The sequence below is a fragment of the Sebastes fasciatus genome, chromosome 13 (assembly GCF_043250625.1).
Source record: "Sebastes fasciatus isolate fSebFas1 chromosome 13, fSebFas1.pri, whole genome shotgun sequence".
NCBI classification, from domain to species: Eukaryota; Metazoa; Chordata; class Actinopteri; order Perciformes; family Sebastidae; genus Sebastes; species Sebastes fasciatus.
Window position 1 is genome coordinate 11,399,786 of NC_133807.1, and position 18,697 is coordinate 11,418,482.

The 18,697-nt window shown below is 36.7% G+C and overlaps 2 protein-coding genes and 1 pseudogene across 2 annotated transcripts; 1 reads left to right on the forward strand and 2 right to left on the reverse strand.

Annotated features, from left to right (window-relative positions):
- Positions 1-1,072: 1,072 nt before the first annotated feature.
- LOC141781530 (uncharacterized) lies at positions 1,073-5,625 on the reverse strand. Its single transcript, XM_074657352.1, has 2 exons — positions 5,617-5,625; positions 1,073-1,994 (listed from the first exon to the last, which is right to left on the reverse strand). Exons 1-2 carry the CDS (start codon positions 5,623-5,625, stop codon positions 1,326-1,328), a joined length of 678 nt encoding a protein of 225 aa, XP_074513453.1. The 3' UTR covers positions 1,073-1,325.
- Positions 5,626-7,019: 1,394 nt separating this feature from the next.
- On the reverse strand, positions 7,020-11,752 carry LOC141781531 (interferon-induced very large GTPase 1-like; annotated as a pseudogene).
- Positions 11,753-14,315: 2,563 nt separating this feature from the next.
- Positions 14,316-16,137, forward strand: LOC141781615 (galectin-2-like). The gene is made up of 4 exons (XM_074657454.1): positions 14,316-14,428; positions 14,591-14,670; positions 15,388-15,559; positions 15,815-16,137. Exons 1-4 carry the CDS (start codon positions 14,420-14,422, stop codon positions 15,959-15,961), a joined length of 408 nt encoding a protein of 135 aa, XP_074513555.1. The 5' UTR covers positions 14,316-14,419; the 3' UTR covers positions 15,962-16,137.
- Positions 16,138-18,697: the final 2,560 nt, after the last annotated feature.

Below are 18,697 nucleotides of genomic sequence, written 5' to 3' on the forward strand. Positions count from 1 at the left end.
AGAAAGCTTTTTATAGAATTCGATGGGAAAACCGTCCTTACCGGGGCTTTATCCACTCTGCATACCTATGATTGCTTTGTTGATCTATTCTTATGTATTGGGCTGTCCAAAATTTCCACTTTATCAATAGCACTGACCTTAGGTGCAGGAACAATTTTTTAAAAACCCATGGAGATCTTCAGGGTTAAAACTTTCTTCAGAGGAATAAAGTGAAACGTAAAATGCCTGATTTATTTCTTGAGGGTCACGAGTGAGTCCATTACTGACATTAATGTCTGAGATTAATGGAGATACAGAGGACTTGGTGAACCAGAGCATACTGGGTTTGTCACCATACTCATAACAAGCGTGTCTAGATTTCAAAAGCATCTACAGTTTTACAGCGTTTGAAAAAAAAAAAGTTTTCGTCCCCATTTGTCACTTTGACACAAAAACATGGAAAAATAGGTTCCAGGTTGAAAAACACAAAAGTTACCTTTAACAGTTGTTTGAGGAACTTTAATATAGATTTAACTTTAAAAAAAAAAAAATAGCAGACATTTCGGAGCAGGCCTTTATTACATCAGCCATATCATTTTTGATAAAAAAAAACTGATAAAAGCTTGATAAACAGTACTATATACATGTTACAGGTGCAGTGATCACATAACCTTCAGGGGAATATCAGCTGTAATTGTACAACTATCTTAGTTTTTATCACACCATTATTCCTGATTACAGTTCATTTATTCACAATTATCACGGTGGTTATAAATCTTTGTTCATCAAATATCAGGTTCAGCTTGACGCCTCGGACCTTTGAACCTGAACATCTGTATTTATGTAAAATATATTTTGCTGTTGAACATCATGATTATGTAGTGAGTGATTATGTACAGTGTATATACAGTATATTCAGTCAACTGTTGTGAGTATGATTAATGCAGGTGGGATATATTTCACTGACTTTTAAATCTTTGTTAAAACTAAAAAGTCATTATTAATAGTTTGTGTTGAAAATAATCCATTTTGTGGTGTTAAACTCACTCAATGACTTCTATCTTTAGAAAAGTTTAAATAATCTATCAAATCATCCAGGGTCAAGATCAGCATCAAGCATCCATCCTGAAGAAACTGAATACAGAACGGGATGTGGTAGTTAGTCAATGACGCCCTCATGTGGCTGCATGTTAGAAGAGGAGGAATGTTTGTGTGGAGGAACAACAGAATATCACACTGTTCAGCCTCTCTGGCTTGAACCCAGAACTCAGGTCACTGGACGGTTTCTGCGGTTTTATTGGATCAATGAAGTCACTGCTTTTTTTTTCCAGAAAGACTTTCAGCATCTAGACTTTGATCTCTTCCTCCTCTTCAGAAAAGGCACACGGTGTTTTACGGCTTTGGGAAAAAGCAGGCGAGGTGGTGTCGTTGCTCATCCTCCTTCCCTGTGTAAAGGACCCGCCACCGTAATGGCGAGACAGCACGTCAGCTGCCCTCTGGAACCTTTCTGCCTCAATCGCAGGCTCGGCTCTCAGAGGAGACCCAGTGCACTCATCCGGCGTCCTCAGTGACCTCCTCTCCTCCTCTTGCTCTGCCCAGTTGGAGCTACCAGAGCGCCCCCTGTTGTTCATGTTCCTGCTGAATGACCCACTACCCATGGAAGGGTTGGGTGAAGTCGCCCCAGGGCTCTGCACAGGCGTCTCTGTTAGTGAGCTGTCGTCCTCTTCTTCCTCTTCCTCTCCTTCTCCTTCCTCACCTGCTGCCTGGCTGTGATTGGACATCTGGAGGCAGCTGGGGTTGTCAATCAAGTTCAGTACCTCAGTCATAAGGGAGGGGCCAAGGTCTACAGTGAACGAGGTGAGGGAGTCTGAACGTGTCAGCATGAAGCCACCGCTGTCTGGTAGAGACCCTTTCCGGACGTCTCCATCCTGAAACTGTCTGTCAAGGCGAGAGAGGCGGGGCAGAGTGACAAATCCTGACTGCAGACCTGCAAACAGACAGAAGAGGAAAACACACTGAAGTCACTGAAATGATCTGAACTAATAACAACATAAATAAAACATCTAGAGACATTCTTAACCTTGAACCAGAATAATCTCAATGTAAGTATGTTACAAAGAATGTTTAAGTGCATAGCTGGATATTGGAGGGAAGTCATTGAATTTGCTCTATGGAGCTGAGAAACTCTGCATGCACATTACCTGTAAATCAGAAGTGGTGTCAATGCCATTTACTCAAGTAGTGTACTTAAGTACAAGTTTGAAGTACTTGTACTTTACTTGAGTATTTCCATTTTATGTAACTTTATACTTTTACTCCACTACATCTCAGAAGCAAATATTTTACTTTTTACTCTACTACACTTATTTGACAGTATTAATTACATTTTATTAAATACTATGAAGATTCAGATTCTCAATACAAATAATAAACCAACTAATACATTTTGATGTATTATTAAGTATATAAAGTAGCTCCACATTTACCAGCTGCAACATTAAAGTATCAATAAATACAATCCTATAATATATATTATTCTGCATGATGAGGACTTTTACTTTCGGTACTTTAAGTATATTTTGATGCTAATACTTTTGTACTTTTACTTAAGTAACATTTAGAATGCACTCTACTCAAACACTGCCAAGCACATACTGCTGTCAACTCTGAACACTTGTTATTTGCAGAGCAAGAGCTGCAACAACAGTTCATGTTTTGTTTTTTTAGAAAGGCATAAAGTATTTACCAAAGTTAGTCCAAAAAAGGACAGAGACGTTGATTCAGTCTCAAGTTTTTGGTTTTAATTTAAACTGCTCCTGATGATAGTTTTTTCAAAAACAATAAGACAACAACAAATAATGACTGTAATAAATAAACAAATAAATATAAAAAAAATAATATTATAAAATGTATAATTAATTAAAAAAACAAAACAAAAATGGTTGTAAAATAACTTTGTGTACACAAATAAATGGTGGTTAAAGTTGTATTCAATAAAGACTCATAATAACAAGGTTAAGCTGGGCTCAGACTACAGGAGTTTCAAGCTTCTCCTGTAGTCTGAATAATGATTCTTACATCCCACAGGAGATGTAAGACAAGGGGAGTAAAGAAGGGTGGTTTAGTCAGTTTGAGGAGCACTGGACAGCTGGAGGCAATACAATCTGCCTCTGCTTTTGAGAGGGAAAGTGTAGGAGACGAGACACCAAAAATAGCCAGCAGGGGGCATGAATGAACTGTTCTACCGAGACAGGAGAATTTGCTGCATGACCAGAACATGTGAGCATGACTGGCTGGTTGGGGTTGATTTTCAGTGGTTGCATGCAGAGCTCACCTCAGGAAACAGTTTTGACAGTTTTTAATTTGTCCAGTGACTACAGTGTAGTGTTTTATATTGCATTTCAACCACTCAAAGCGCTTTACACTACATGTCAGCATTCACCCATTCACACACACATTCATACACTGATGGCAGAGGCTGACATGCAAAGTGCCAACCTGCCCATCAGGATCTAATCTGAATAAAGTACAATGCTAAAGACTATCTGAAATGTTTCCCAGTCAGCTTTAAAAGACATAAGACTGAAATGTATCTTCTGTATAGGCTTATTACATATGATAGAAATTATGCCATTAAGAGATGAAGTGTGCTCTAAAATACAATCACAGAGGGTACAGCAGGGACCTGAAGGAGCATTTTGTGCACGAATTCTCAAATTTGTAAGTAGCGAAAGAAATAGTTTTTAGATCATTTAAATTTTTCACAGAGATCGCAAAATAAAACAAAAAATTTCGGAATGGAGATCAGCAAATGACTTAAAGGCCATGTTGTGCCAGTCAACAAAGGTTTTGTCCAGCAGAGAGGGTTTAATTTAGGGATTTCAATGAATTGGAGATTTTAAGGAGAAAAGAGTCCAGCCAAAGTGATGTCTAACCTCTAACCAGATTTTGATACATGAAAGGGACTCAAGTGTGTACCAAGATAGTGTATCTGCTCCTGGGTCCTCGTAGAGCCGGGGCAGAATTGGGCATCTGTTAGCAGCCAGTAATACACCAAAAGGTTTGGAGTTGACATCCCTCCTCCCTTTTTTTTTAGTATTGGAGTGTTTTCATTGAAAGTCAAAGCGGCTTACGGTTCCAGTTAAAGGATGAAATAATACTGCTTCATTTATTTTACACTGAAAGGATATTATTGTGTCTTCTATTAATGGAAAACTCGTTCCCCTGCTATTTGCTTATCAGCCAGACAAAGGCGTGGAGGATGCTAAACTTTTTACACTGGACACTGTGTATAAGCATCTAGAAAAACCTGGAGCTCATGCAAGACTTTTATTTGCAGACTTTTCCTCTGCTTTTAACAAAATGCAGCCTCACATCTTGAATGAGAGACTTGCCTCTTATTTTAATCTCCCAGACCAGCTTCTCATGCTGATTCTAAATGTTCTTACTGTGAAGGTCCAGCAGGTTTTCGTGAATGGACAAATGTCCAAAATATCCGTATAAAACACAGGTTCACCTCAGGGTGGTGTGTTGTCACCCCTCCTATTTATCATGTACACCGACGGCTGCAGGTCTTCTCAGGAGAACAGGCTTCTTGTTAAGTTTTCTGATGACACTGTCCTCTTATCTTTACTTCAAGGCTCAGAGTCTGATCATGGTCCTGCATTACCTGAGATTGTTAAATGGTGCGATGATAATTATCTTCACCTCAATGTTTCCAAAACAAGGGAAATGATCATTGACTTCAGACACAATACTGAACACAAAGTTAGTCTCATACACGGTGAAGATGTTCAGATTGAGGAGTCGTATAAATACCTTGGAACTGTGTTTGATTGTAAACTTAGGCTTCATATTAATACGGAGTCTATCGTCAAACGAGGTCAACAGAAAGTCTTTGTTGAGGAAGCTGAACTCTTTTAATGTCAGTGAGAGGATCTTAAGTAACTTTTATTGTTCTTTTATCGAAAGTCTTTTAACCTTTTCTTTTATTTGTTGGTTCAGTGGCTTAACCATTAAGGACAAGAACAGCCTGTAAAGCATTGTTAAGGTTTGCTCCAAGATTACTGGAGTCCAACAAAGAGACCTGTGTTCCCTCTGGGAGAATCAGGTGGTAAAGAAGGCAAAGAATATTATCGGCCAACCTCTTCATGTTCTGTCTCCTGACTTCTCATTGATGCCTTCAGGCCGCCGTTATCAGTTACCTCTGAGGAGAACTAACCGTTACTTCAACTCTTTTCTTACTTCTGCTATCAGGTTATTAAACTCAGACGGTAGTCATTTCATGTGAGACTTTTATGATAAATCATGTAACAATGTCTATTATCTATTTGTTTTCTCTTTTTATCCATTTTATTATTATATTGTATTAACTTATCTGCTGTCCTTCACTGACCTCTCTTTGTCAGTTTTATTGATGTGTGCTTGACATAACCTTTTGGATGTTGTCCGTGTGTTTATGATGGGTAAGCTGTAAATGAATTGCCCTTCTTGGGATCAATAAAAATGTCTGAATCTGAATCTGAATCTGAATAGATAAGTACATTTCAGGAGGATATTCATCTGTATGGAATTAATACGACCTGCAACTGACAGTGGTAGGCCTAATGACATCCAGCGGTTTAGACTGCACCTCACCTGGTCCATAAGAGTAAGAGAGTTAGCTGCAAAGAGATTATAACATTTATTAGTTACATTAATGCCTAGTAAGTAAATAGGTGAGTCATTTTTATAGGAAGTGAGGCAAAGGGATATTTACGCGCTGCCTCGTTGATCGGAAATAATTCACTTTTCTGCAAATTTAGTTTATATAGCTTGTCGGGACGGAGGCTAAATAACGCTGCAAATTTAGGCAGAATTTTGGCAAGGGAAAACTGGCATGGCCATTTTCAAAGGGGTCCCTTGACCTCTGACCTCAAGATATCTAAAGGAAAATGGATTCTATGGGTACCCACGAGTCTCCCCTTTACAGACATGCCATGATTATGCTAATCCCATTCAGGTTTTATCATAATGTTCTAAGCCCTTAGTCACTTTCAAAATTTATTTGAATCAATTCATTAATTCATGTTTATTTCTGATTTATGACTAGCTCAACTTGACACACAGTGCTGAGCTGCATCTCAAATTAATCTTCAGTTAGCTTTCAGATGATGAGAACCACTTTTATGTGACATCTACTGCTGACCTGCTATCTATCTGCTTATCGATCTGCTTACCCTGATATTCTTACCCTAACCCTTACCAATCTCACTCCTCATGCCTAAGCCTAACCAACCTAACCACTGAAGGCATCGAGTACTAGCGAGATTGTCTGTCTGTTATCAGATATTGTTAGCGCTATATATAAATCTATCTAGAGCCTAATTTGGATGGGAAAAAATTCATAGGTGCTGAGGGAACATAGGTCTGACCCTCATTGGTTCCAGACCAATCATAGCTTACCATCTTCTTCCTTTGTTTTACAAAGGAGCTCTATTTCCCCTAAACCTTGTGACTTGGAGGAAAACAACAATTGTTCCCCCTTGCAGCACCAACAGCATCATTCTTCTTTTGCTTAGACATATTTACAGTCGTGCATGGAGGAGCCTCTGTGCTCCTATTGGTCAACATTTGGAACGTGAATGTGAAAGGATATTAAAAACAAAAAAGGATGAATTGACTATGAATAAAACTAACATGAACTTTTGATCACAGGACTAAGACTAAATCTAAAAATATTTGACAAAATTAACATTATTTGTGATTTTGGGTTACATAAATAAAATGCACTTGATTTAGTATGTGGCAGATCTTAGACATATTTTGAGATTGGGTCAAGAGAAAATCTGGTCTTCTCATAATGCTCATTAATGACAGACGAGGCATGAACTCCATTGACTGATTTATTACAGAAAAAGAAAATATCCCATTTTTTTCCATGAAGACTGATATTTCTGTTAGTAATTATGAATATCAATATACTGTAGCAATGACAAGAGTCTAATAAATCAAATAACAAAAACAATTCCAATATTGGCAGTAGTAAAAAGTAACTGTAATAAGATAATTTAAAAAGAGATAATATAAGTAATAAGTATAAAAATTGTTGAATACTCCAAGAAATTCAGAAAGATAAAGCATTGTTCATCAAATTCTTGAAGAAAAAAACATACAAAATAGTACGATGAAAATTTTTTTGTAAAAATGATTTTCAGATGAGTTGGACAACAAATAGCTAAATGGTTAACAATAAAAAAAAATCCATTCTGTCTTTTTTACATAATGTCAACTTCTCACAACTCTTTCCCTTTTCGTGTAACTCAACACGTCTCAAATACAAGTTTCATGCATTTTCATAATCAACACTTCATTAATTCAATGTCAGGACATCAACCTTATAACTAATTCTTAATCTATTGAAAAATTATTTCAAAACCCCTCAAAAGATAGTTTACAAAAAATACAATTACAGAGATATTTACATACAACTTTAATCAAAATTACAAAACTTGTGTTGCCTGTTATGATGCATTTTAATGAGATCTGTATTATAGGAAAAAAAAGTGAAAATTAAAATTACAACCAATTATGGCTGCCATTTCTTATTTTGAATGAATTAAACTATGTACACGTCTGTCAACAAGCCTCAGCTTAACATCCTACATCTTTATTTGCTCTTTAAACTGTGAGAAGAACATTTCATGCATCTTGTATTTAAAATACACATCTTTGGATGAATGAAGAATATATTTCTCAGAACTCATTTTGCACCTTGATCAACTTTTTTTTAGAAAAGCAAACAACTTACAGTTTCATGTCATTTCTGTTTGATGAGATTTTCACATAAAAGTAAAAACGTAAAAACAAAAGTCAAATCATATCTTACATTCCCGTTTTTAGAGGAATGAAAATGTCTCCATAATATCTGAAAACCTAGAGACTTCTTCATTCCTTCTTTTAAAAAAGTTCCTTTAAATATTCAAGTTAACAAAAAAACATGCATCTTAATCATCTTGTAAAATAATAATAAAATAAATGGCTAACAAACACGTCGTTTGTAATTACACATGTTCTCCTTTGCTTTAGGTCATTTTCAGGAATGATTACTACTTAATGTTTTACTGCAACTCAATCTTTCTATACATCAAATAATTAAAATACTATGATTAAATTATAAACAGGTACTGTTTCAGTCATTTTTGAAAGGATTCATCCTCATCACTGATATTGTTGCACTCCTTCAATCAAATCAAAAAATGATTTCTTTTGAACAGTTAAAGACACTTTGGGCTTCTGTCACTTTGAGTAGAGCTTGGTTGTTTCTGGTTCACTCACAGGTTGTACATTTCACCCAGACTATCAATAGCTTCCTGTTTACTGTGGTCTCTCCACTCACTGGGAATTTCTCCTCTGCCCTGGAATTTTAATTTATAATGGTCTTCCAGTTGCTTTTGAAATCGACATACAAACCATTTCCAGTATGTCAGCTTAGACGCATCAGGAGTAATCTGCCATGTAGCATACTTCTCTCCAGCAGTTTGATACAGTTTATAAGGAATGCGTTCATCTGAATCATGAGGCGGACGAAATCTTCTATCACTTGCAACTAATGTTGGGCAGAAATTGGTGACCAGTTCCACTGTGCCTCTAGTGTGCCATCCATTGATCCCAGCAGGTCGATGAAATGGGACATTGTGTTTGTCAGGACTGTGATCTTCCAGTGTGTTGATACAAACAGCTGCATAGAATGGACAAGTTACCCAGCAGCAGAGACAGTGGACAGAGATCAATGAGGATTTGATCAGACTTCATCCTGAATTCCTTCATCTTATCCAATGAGAGGCTGCTCATCTTCTTTATGATGGATGCAAAACCTTTCTCTATCTCTTCTTTAAGAAAGTCAAAACTGTTTATGTCACTGAAGTACCTTCATGGCAACAATTTTCATTCACAGAAATCCTCATTAAACAATGCACTTGAAATGATTATTAATATATTATAGATTTTATGACTGACTAAATTCTCCGGGGTCGATATTTTTCTTGTGCACTCTTGTTTGAAGTGTTGCATTTTTGTGTGCCTGTCTAATCGCGTGTAGTTTGTAATGATTCATTGACTGTCCACATGGATCACTCAGACAAATTCACCTGTCCATGATCAAATTAACAAAAGTCTTTGAATATTGTTTTACAGGAATCTGATGAATGAATAACCACGTGAAAACAACTATCAGCCATTAGCTGGGTTGTGGTTGTGTTGGCTCACTCACAGATTGTACATTTTATCCAGACTTTGAATAGCTTCTTCCTTAGTGTGTTTTTTCCACTCGCTGGGAATTTCTCCTCTGCCCTGGAATTTTGACTCATAGTGGTCTTCCAGTTGCTTCTTAAATCGACACAGAAACCATGTCCAATATTTCAGCTTAGACTCATCAGGGGTAATTCTCCAGTTAGCATAAAGTGGGCCAGCAGTTCGGTACCGTTTGAAGGGAATTGACTTTTCTGACTCATCACCAAGGCAAAAAACTTAATCACTTGCAACTAATGTTGTGCAGAAATCAACACACAGATCTTTTGTGTTTTTCCAGGATGTACCTTTGACTGCATAACATCGATGAAAAGGTACGCTGTGGTCAACAGGACTGTGATCTTCCAGTGTGTTGGTACAAACAGCTGCACAGAATGGACACTCTACCCAGCAGCAGTTACACAGCTGATCAATGAGGATTTGATCAGGCTTCATCATGAATTCCTTCATCTTATCCAATGAGAGGCTGCTCATCTCCTTTATGATGGATTCAAGACCTTTCCCTATCTCTTCTTTGAGAAAGTCAAATCTGTTTATGTCACTGAAGTTTTCATAACAGATGGTGTCGAATGTTAGCTTATTTTTGAGCAAACTGGAAAATTCCTCCATCCACATGTCCAGGTCTCCTTTTTTTACTTCTTTCTTTTCTTCTTCCTTCTGCATTCCTTCCTCTTTTACTTTTTCCTTGTTCTTCTTTTTGACTTCCTCTGTTGCAGTAAATAAAGCTTGACTCACAAGATTTTTGATGTCTTCAACATTTTTCTGGAGTATGTTCTGGGCTTTATCTTTGTTGTCTGTGTAGATGTATTTCTGTACTTCCTCTCTTATAAATTCCTCCGCTTGGCTCCTTGGGTGTCGAATGTAGGTGATAAAACCATCAAAGTCCTCTTTCTCTGCGAGCGACTTCAACACGTGTTTCTCCAAGTTCAGCCTGTTCCCACTGAATGCTGGGAAACTGCACATCATCACTCCAGCGAGATCAATGGCAGTCTTGTTACAGACGGCTTTAACAGTGGAACTCTTCAGTTTCTCACAGATCAGTTCTCCAAGCACAACAGCAGACGAGTTTCCTTTGCAGAAGCTGCTGAAAATGTTGTAATATTGCATTTTCTTGCTTTCTACATAAGTGAGTGCATCGTTGTTCTCTTTGAATTTCTTGTGGGACTCTGAAAGCCAACTCCCTGCTCTGTGAAACACATACAGTATGAGATCAACTGTAAACTCCTTCTTCAGAGCATATTTCCCCTTTGATTCAAATTCAGTCACCTTTTCTTTCACATGGTTGGCCACTTCCTGCAAGAAAGTTGATTTGTAGCCTCTTGTAGCTACAGGTTTGCTCTTGATTGCATCAAGGGACTGTTTTTCAACATCATCAATGAAGGATCTGATCAGTTGCTGTTCTTCATTCTGAAAATACCCCTTAAAGGTATATGTTGCTTTTGTCACGGTTTCTGAGACGCGGTCAAGGATAGTTTTTTCTGTGTTACTCAGATCTTGGTGCTTGCTGAGAGATACATAATGAACGTAATCTCCAACCTCTGATATTTTTTTGAATCTGCCACTGCTTTCACATTCAGCTATGAGAGGCCATTCAAACCCAATCTCCTGAAGGATAATTGACTGATCTTGTTCATAGTTGATGTCCTCAATAGGTTTTATGCCTGCAGCTAGTTCACGAACCAAGCCACTCCAAACAGAGTTGAAGTGCTTTTTAAGTTCCTTTTCATCTTTTTCCTTGTCCTTTAACTGATGAGCGAGCTCTTTGCTCTTTTGTAGCAGCTTGTTCTCAAACTCTTTCTTCTCATCATCTAGCTGTAACGATGGCTACTGTAATGATGGCTACTGTAATGATGGCTACTGTAATGATGGCTACTGTAACGTTAGCTGCTGTAACGTTGGCTGCTGTAACGTTGGCTACTGTAACGATGGCTACTGTAATGATGGCTGCTGTAACGTTGGCTGCTGTAACGTTGGCTACTGTAACGATGGCTACTGTAACGCTGGCTGCTGTAACGTTGGCTGCTGTAACGTTGGCTACTGTAACGATGGCTACTGTAATGATGGCTACTGTAACGTTAGCTGCTGTAACGTTGGCTACTGTAACGCTGGCTACTGTAACGTTAGCTGCTGCAACGATGGCTACTGTAACGTTAGCTGCTGTTAGTAGGTGGAATAACACATTTCTCTTGTTCAGGAACGTTAAAACGCCGTAAACGACTTACCTTTATTATACTTTGCACCAGTTTCTCACTCAGATGTGTCTTAGCATGCATAAAAAGCACAATATCTTTATAAAATCGCTAGGATTAGTCGCAATGATCTTAATTTCTGGATCCACTGACAAGCTCCTATGTTTACTTTCCTTCGTCACTTCCGGGCAACGAAGCGGAAGTTCTTCTTCTTCTGCTTCTTTGAGGTTTATTGGCGGTTGACAAACAACGATTTGGTGCATTACCGCCACCAGCTGGTCTGGAGTGTGGATCATTCTGGCTAATAATTACCTTATCCCCAAAAAATAAATAAAATAAAAATAACATCAAAAGAAAAATAGAAAAAAAAGAAAACAAACAACCTCATATTTTTCCAATCATATTAATTTGTCTAAGATACTGAAATAATGTTCTATAACACTCATTTAGTGAGTCCTTTTGTAGAATATCTATTAAATCAAAGTGTACTTTAATAACTTTGAGGCCTTGACTCAAATGCCTTCTTTCTTCCTCATATCTCTCACAATGCAACATTACATGCTCCACCGTTTCCTCTTGTCCACAGTAATTACATCTACCTGTGTCATGTTTACCTATTTTAAATAGTGTGCTGTTTAGTCCAGTGTGTCCAAATCTAAGTCTTGATATGATTGTCTCATCTCTCTTGTTCCTTCCCACTACATCTCATTTCTCCCACTTTCCTTTGAACTCTGTAAAACCACCTTCCTTTCCTCTCTTCCTCCCATTGCATCTGCCACCTTTCCCTGTCTCTGTTTAATAATGAAGTGGAAGTTGTTGTACAGGATGACCCATAGATTGTATGAAAAAGAAAAAAAAAAATTCTTCAGTTGAAATACTACAGATATTTAAACTGTGTATGTTTATATGTATCTATATTAATATATACTTTTTTTTTATCAACCAATATAAAGCCCATGTAATTGCTTCCAGGAAGCCCTCAGAGTGTGATCATGACGATGTGGTTTTACTGCCCTCCGGTGGTCAAAGTGTGGAACTGCAAGATATTAACTACCACTTCCGGTGAATACTTTCAAAATAGAGTGTCTTCACTCAGACTACTGGAAAGAAAACATCCAAAATACACAGTTAGGTGTTTATTTTACTACTTTGTCTATTTGTGTGTGTAGCTTTCTCCTAAATTCACCGAAAGTTAGCATTACATAAAGCCTCATTTGCTTATTTTAACATAAAATGTCAGAAAAATTATAAAACAAAAGCTAATTGTCTTAATGCAAGTAATCAGCTGGGGGATTCATGGGTTTCATGATGATAACTAGTTGTTAAAAGTTTTTACCCTACTCACCTGGGTACCCGGCCTTTATTTATTTAAAGGTTGATTTATCTGAATAAGGTTTTTCTCAAACTCTGAGCCAGAAATCTCCACTTCAGTAGCACTGACACACACCAAACGTTCCAGTTTCACTCCCATCTGTATTCTGAAGGGTTTTAATGAGGATTTTGTTCATATAGAATATAGCATAGCCTAATTTATATAACATTTTAGACCAAAAACATGGTGAAAATAGTTTTTTTTTATGGCTGGTGACAGTATTTTCTGATTTATGGAGTGATAAAAAGAGATATCCAAAATGCCCCTTAATGTAACAGGTACCGCAGCTCCACACTGTGACCACTTGAGGTTGGCTTTAAATAAATGTATATATACCGCCCTCCAGTGGTCAAAGTTTGGAACTGCAAGATATTAACTACCACTTCCGGCGAATACTTTCAAAACAAAAGGCCAAACTGAATGAATTAGGAACCAGGACGAGGAAGGCTGGGTTCACTTGACGATGTTACTGTTACATACTGTAGGTCAGGGATTTTTAATAGTTGATAACCATGTCCACCAATACAGATAATCAAGTTCAAGTTTCTCAGGTTCCCATCGACAATGGTTATTAAATATGTATATTAAAAAGCTAAATCATGCAAATAAAAGCAAAATGAGAATCTGATACATAAAATAGTGCAAACTAAAATATAGGGCTTAAATATAAACATATATAAATATAAAATAAGTAATATAAATTTGTAATTTGTATATATATGTATATATATATATGGATGTATATATACATCCATATATTTATATATACATATATTTTAACTGTGACAACTAGACAACTATTATAGCTTATAATAATAGATTGATAAATAGATTTATTTCTAATTGACAGTTTGGTCACTGTGCTGTCGGCCAAAGTGATACATGTAGGTATCAGGTATTATGAAGAGACAGGAGAGAGGATCATTGGTAGACAATAATTTTTTAAAATAAAATAAATTATTAATTATTAAAGAGACATCCAGTGTTATTGTGATAGAGAACAACAGCCTAAGAATCAATAAGACACACGTAGGTCTATGTATTGTTAAATGTTATTGTTATTATTTATTTTTAATGATCAAGCACACAGGTCAAGCATGACAATGTGCTTTAATTTCTAGGATGAGTTTAACAGGAACAGTGTACTCTGGTAGGTGGTGTTTTTTGCTCCAATGTAATCAGTAATGTCTTGAAGACTCTCCTCAACGTACACAATAGCTCCCAATCTAAAACTTTTGAAATAGCTCTTGGCAGAGTAGTTTGTGCAAACACTTTACAGTGACACTGTGGCAGCTGTTACTCACAGCCTGTTCTGTGATTAACAAGACAATTCATCTTATTTGATTAGAGAGTGCAGTGCATCTGCATTGAATAGACTACCTGGTTTTCATGATGATGAATGGGCCACATTGTAGCGGTTAAAAGTCCTTTAACTGAATCCTTTGTGCTTGATATTATAAATTAGGTTAAACTTCACAGTCATACCACTTACTTTTTGTCTTCCAGGGCAGAATACTGTGCTTGTGTGCAAAGACCATCTTCCTACATCTTCCATTAGCTCCAGGACTGTTCACCAACACCAGCACCCAGAATGAGCATGGTAAGTTTCACTGCTTTGTTTCTGCTTTTATTTCACTGCATATGAAGACATTATGGATTTGCTTCTGTAAATAGATGAATAAAAATATCAATACCATTATGGCTAACAGTGATATTCAATTTTCTGATTAAATGATTTGAAACCCTGAAATGTGTTTCTCAGCAACTTGAATTGAAGAATGTGAATCTGAGAGCTGGAGATCAGCTGAAAATAAAGGGGATGATTCTGCACGATGCTGAGAGGTGAGCGAACCAAACGCATTACATTTATTTTATATTAGCTTAAAGGGAATATATTGTGCTCATTTCCAGGTTCATGTTTGTATTTTGGGTTTCTACTAGAATATGTTTACATGCTTTAATGTTAAAAAAACACATTATTTTTCTTATAGTGTCTGTCTGAATATACCTGTAGTCATGCTCTGTCTGAAACACTCAGTTTTAGTGCATTTCAACAGAATTGCGTTGCTAGGCAACAGCTTGGATCCATGTTTACATCCTGTCAGCTGATGTCATTCACACACACTGCAACAGGAAATAAACTGGGACACATTTAGAATGTTTACGTTTAAAACTGTTAAATGGTCTAAATATTGTAGATTTGTGACATCACAAATGGACAGAAATCCTGACGGCTTGTTTCAAATGCACAGTTTCTGAATACGGGCTGTGTGTACTTCTCCGTATATTGAGTGTTTTGATACTCTCACAGTATTTATATAGAACTTAAACCTGCTTTATAATATAAAAGACATGAAAATCTCACTTTTTACAATATGGGACCTTTAACTGAATAAAATAATATGGTGATATTTATGCAGATGCATTCTGGAAAACTGGAAAAATGGGACTTATATAATTATAATATAGCCTGTAATATTGATCTTGTGTGGCCTCCTAAACTCTGCAAACGCCTTGATATTAAGACCACCTTTATTGTATAATCTCCGATCCACTCAGATTCCAGATCGACCTCGGCTCTGGTGCAGACGACCTGGCACTGCACTTTAACCCTCGTTTTCATGATGACAATGATGGAGCCGTTCTTGTTTGCAACTCAAAGACTGACGGTTGTTGGGGCGATGAGAAGCGGGAAATACACAACCCCCTACAGAGGGGCACAGAGGTCAAGGTGAGGGAATCTGACTGAAGGAAGTAAAAATGTGTGTATTTTTTGAAAAAAAGAAAAGCTGTGGAAGGTTTAGCTAGGATTTAAAAAAAAAAAATGCTTAAAGGGTCAGTTCATCCAAATCACAAGAAACACATTTCCTCGATAGCGATATTTAGCCATGCAGGTAGATTTTGTTTGGAGAGGTTTTGAGATTTCTGTCTCAGAGAATTTCTACTAAAAATAAAAAAAGGTTTTACTGTATTGTTTCTATTTTAGCTGGTGTTGAAGCTGGCTGGAGACGTGTTTGAAGTGGAGCTTCCTGATGGACAAGAAGTCCAGTTTCCCAACCGTGAGGACATGGATGTCATCAGCTACATCAAAATCGCAGGGGACTTTAATCTGACTTCCTTCAAGATCTGCTAAGAGACACAACTGTTGTAACACATGCATGCCACGTTTATCACTTTGGTTAAAGACGAGACTTGGTCAGTTATTGTAAGAAATATTAATCATCTCAAGAGATGTATATCTTCAGTGAATTGGAAATGTATCTTTATTTAAAAATGTCCTGTTGTGCACAATAATATAAAATGTTTAAATTCACATGATCTTGTTTTGTTGTCTTTGAAAGGTTGTAGTTTTTTTCCAGATTATCTGTCTCATGCACTACTGTCAGGATATAGTGACCGTTTTATTAAAACATATTTTTTTAATAATATTTGCTCCATTTCTACCCACTGCTGCTTTAATTATGTAGTAATTTGAAGAAATTGCCACGAAATAACAGTAAAGTAAAATCAATATTATGACAAGTTGTTACTGTAATTACCTAATACTTTACAGTAATTTCAGGTAATTCTACTAATACAGTTTGTTAATTCCCATATAATTACAGAGAAAACCTCTTTATTCTGCTTTAATTTTACTCTGTAATTACCCAATACTTGACAGCAATTTCAGGTAATTCTACAACTGGTCATTATATTGATTTTACTGATTTTACTTTATTTCCTAGTAATTTCTTCACATTACTATGTACACTGTAAACAATTGCTGTTAATTTACAGCAGAATTTCAACAGTATTAACCTGTTATTGCTAAAAACAGTGCTTTACTGTTAATACAAAAGAAAATCTGTTAAATTATGCTCATAGGCCGTTTTTTAACTGAACTATAATGTATTCTTAAAAAACAGCACTTTACTGCTGATCAACTGTCTAAAGTATCATCAGTAACAGTTTCATGCAGTATTTGTTTAATTCTGGGAAGAGCAATTTCACCTGATCTGCACATGTGAGGCTGGATCCGTTCTTTTCTTCATCCATTCCCATCTTACTGATTATTTGGTAAGTAGTAATGTTATTTAATTAATAAATCTGTGCAAAGGTTATCAGTGATGTTTCCAGTTAGTTTGCATTACAGAATATGTGCATGTCATGATAGAGGGATTCAACAGCTAGCTAGAATTTCACAGATGATTGCATATTAATCGGACAACACAAGGAGCTCATTTTAATATCTATGTATTCAAGTTAATATCTAAGTTAATGTGCTGACACATGTATTTTGCCAGTGAATTCATGCATAACGACGGTGTATACATTTTACAGTCTATGGAAGTCCCTTCAACATTTAAAGTAGCATTAAGACTTCAGTGCATGTTGGTTATTGGGTGGTAATTCAGCAGAGAAGATACAAAATTGAAGGCAAGGTTATTTACTTGCTAACTAGTGTTTTTGAATGATATCTGAAAACCACATGTTCTATAGATCAGATGGTCAGAATATTCATAATTGATCAAAAAACGGTTTCTCAACCAGTAATGCACACCACTCAACACAATTCATTTAAAACATTGACTAAAAATCCATGAAGTTGACTGAGGAAAATTCTTTCTAAGTTTCAGGTGAAACAGCAGGAAGCTATTGGCGCTGGATGGTCAGCCTTGAGGGCCACTTCATATGTGAGGGGATCCAGCCCACCTTCTCGATGGGGCTTGCTGCATTATTTTCCACCTTCTACACCTGCACGCTCAAATTAATCTCAAGGTTAGATACTTTCAGTAAAACCTGTATTTTTATTGTGGCATTAATCTAAGTGATTCACACAACTTGATTTTTACACAGTACCTGAAGAAACACTATCATTTTTCAGGTGCACCGTAGGAATAAACCCCGAGAGAGGCACCAAGGATGGACAGGGCAAAGTCTTCTCAAAGAAAACTGGCAAATTCACGAGCTACAAGACAAGACTACAACCGTATATCCACATGTATCCACTCTGCTGATGGGACTCATGGACTTGAGTGGGACTTCATTTAAAATGGTGAGTTTACATTACATACATGATAAGAGGAAATGAGGGCTACACACGCTGATTTTGTATGTGAGAAGTTACAATGAAAGTTGTGTTGGAACTCATATATCTCTCTCTCACACAGTCAGCGGGCTACCAAGGCTGGATTGAGAGAACTGGTGTCTTTGAGTGGGCCATAAGTCATTCACTAACTCACTCCCCGACCATCGCCCAATACTTGGACTTCCACACTTATCCATGTACCTTGTTAGAGACTGAATATTCATACTTGGACATGATGTCACATGTCTGGTGGTGTTGGTGCTCATTATGATATAAGGCAAAATATTATTTGAGAGTTTTGTTTTAACTCTATGATATAGCTCAACTGTCTGTAACTGTTCCACAAAGTAAGGTTAGTAAGATTGACAGATGTCTTCAGAAATGCTATTTCTTCTGAAATTTGGTTTGTTATCTGTGTCAGGTTTTTGTTGGCGCTGTGTTGAACTTCATATGAAAATAAAAAGTAAAGTGCAATAAGATAAGCTGTAGATTTTCTTTTCTCACACATTGTACATGATTGTAAAAGCAGTGAATTAGCTCTGTTCTTCACTCACATGTTGTTATGGTTTGCATTCTGTGCTTGTAGCCATATAGACAGACATTTTGGGCATCATAGCCTTAATTATAGCCTTTTTCTTAACAAGTGCCTTTAATTGTATTCAGTGTGACTATCCCTAAGTCTGTAACCTGCTAAGTCTATTCATCTAGGCAAAAAATAATGTTTATTAAAATGTATGTAAAAAATACAACCTAAATAGTGCATTAAAACAAATCAGTAAGATAATGTAAAAGAAAGGGGAA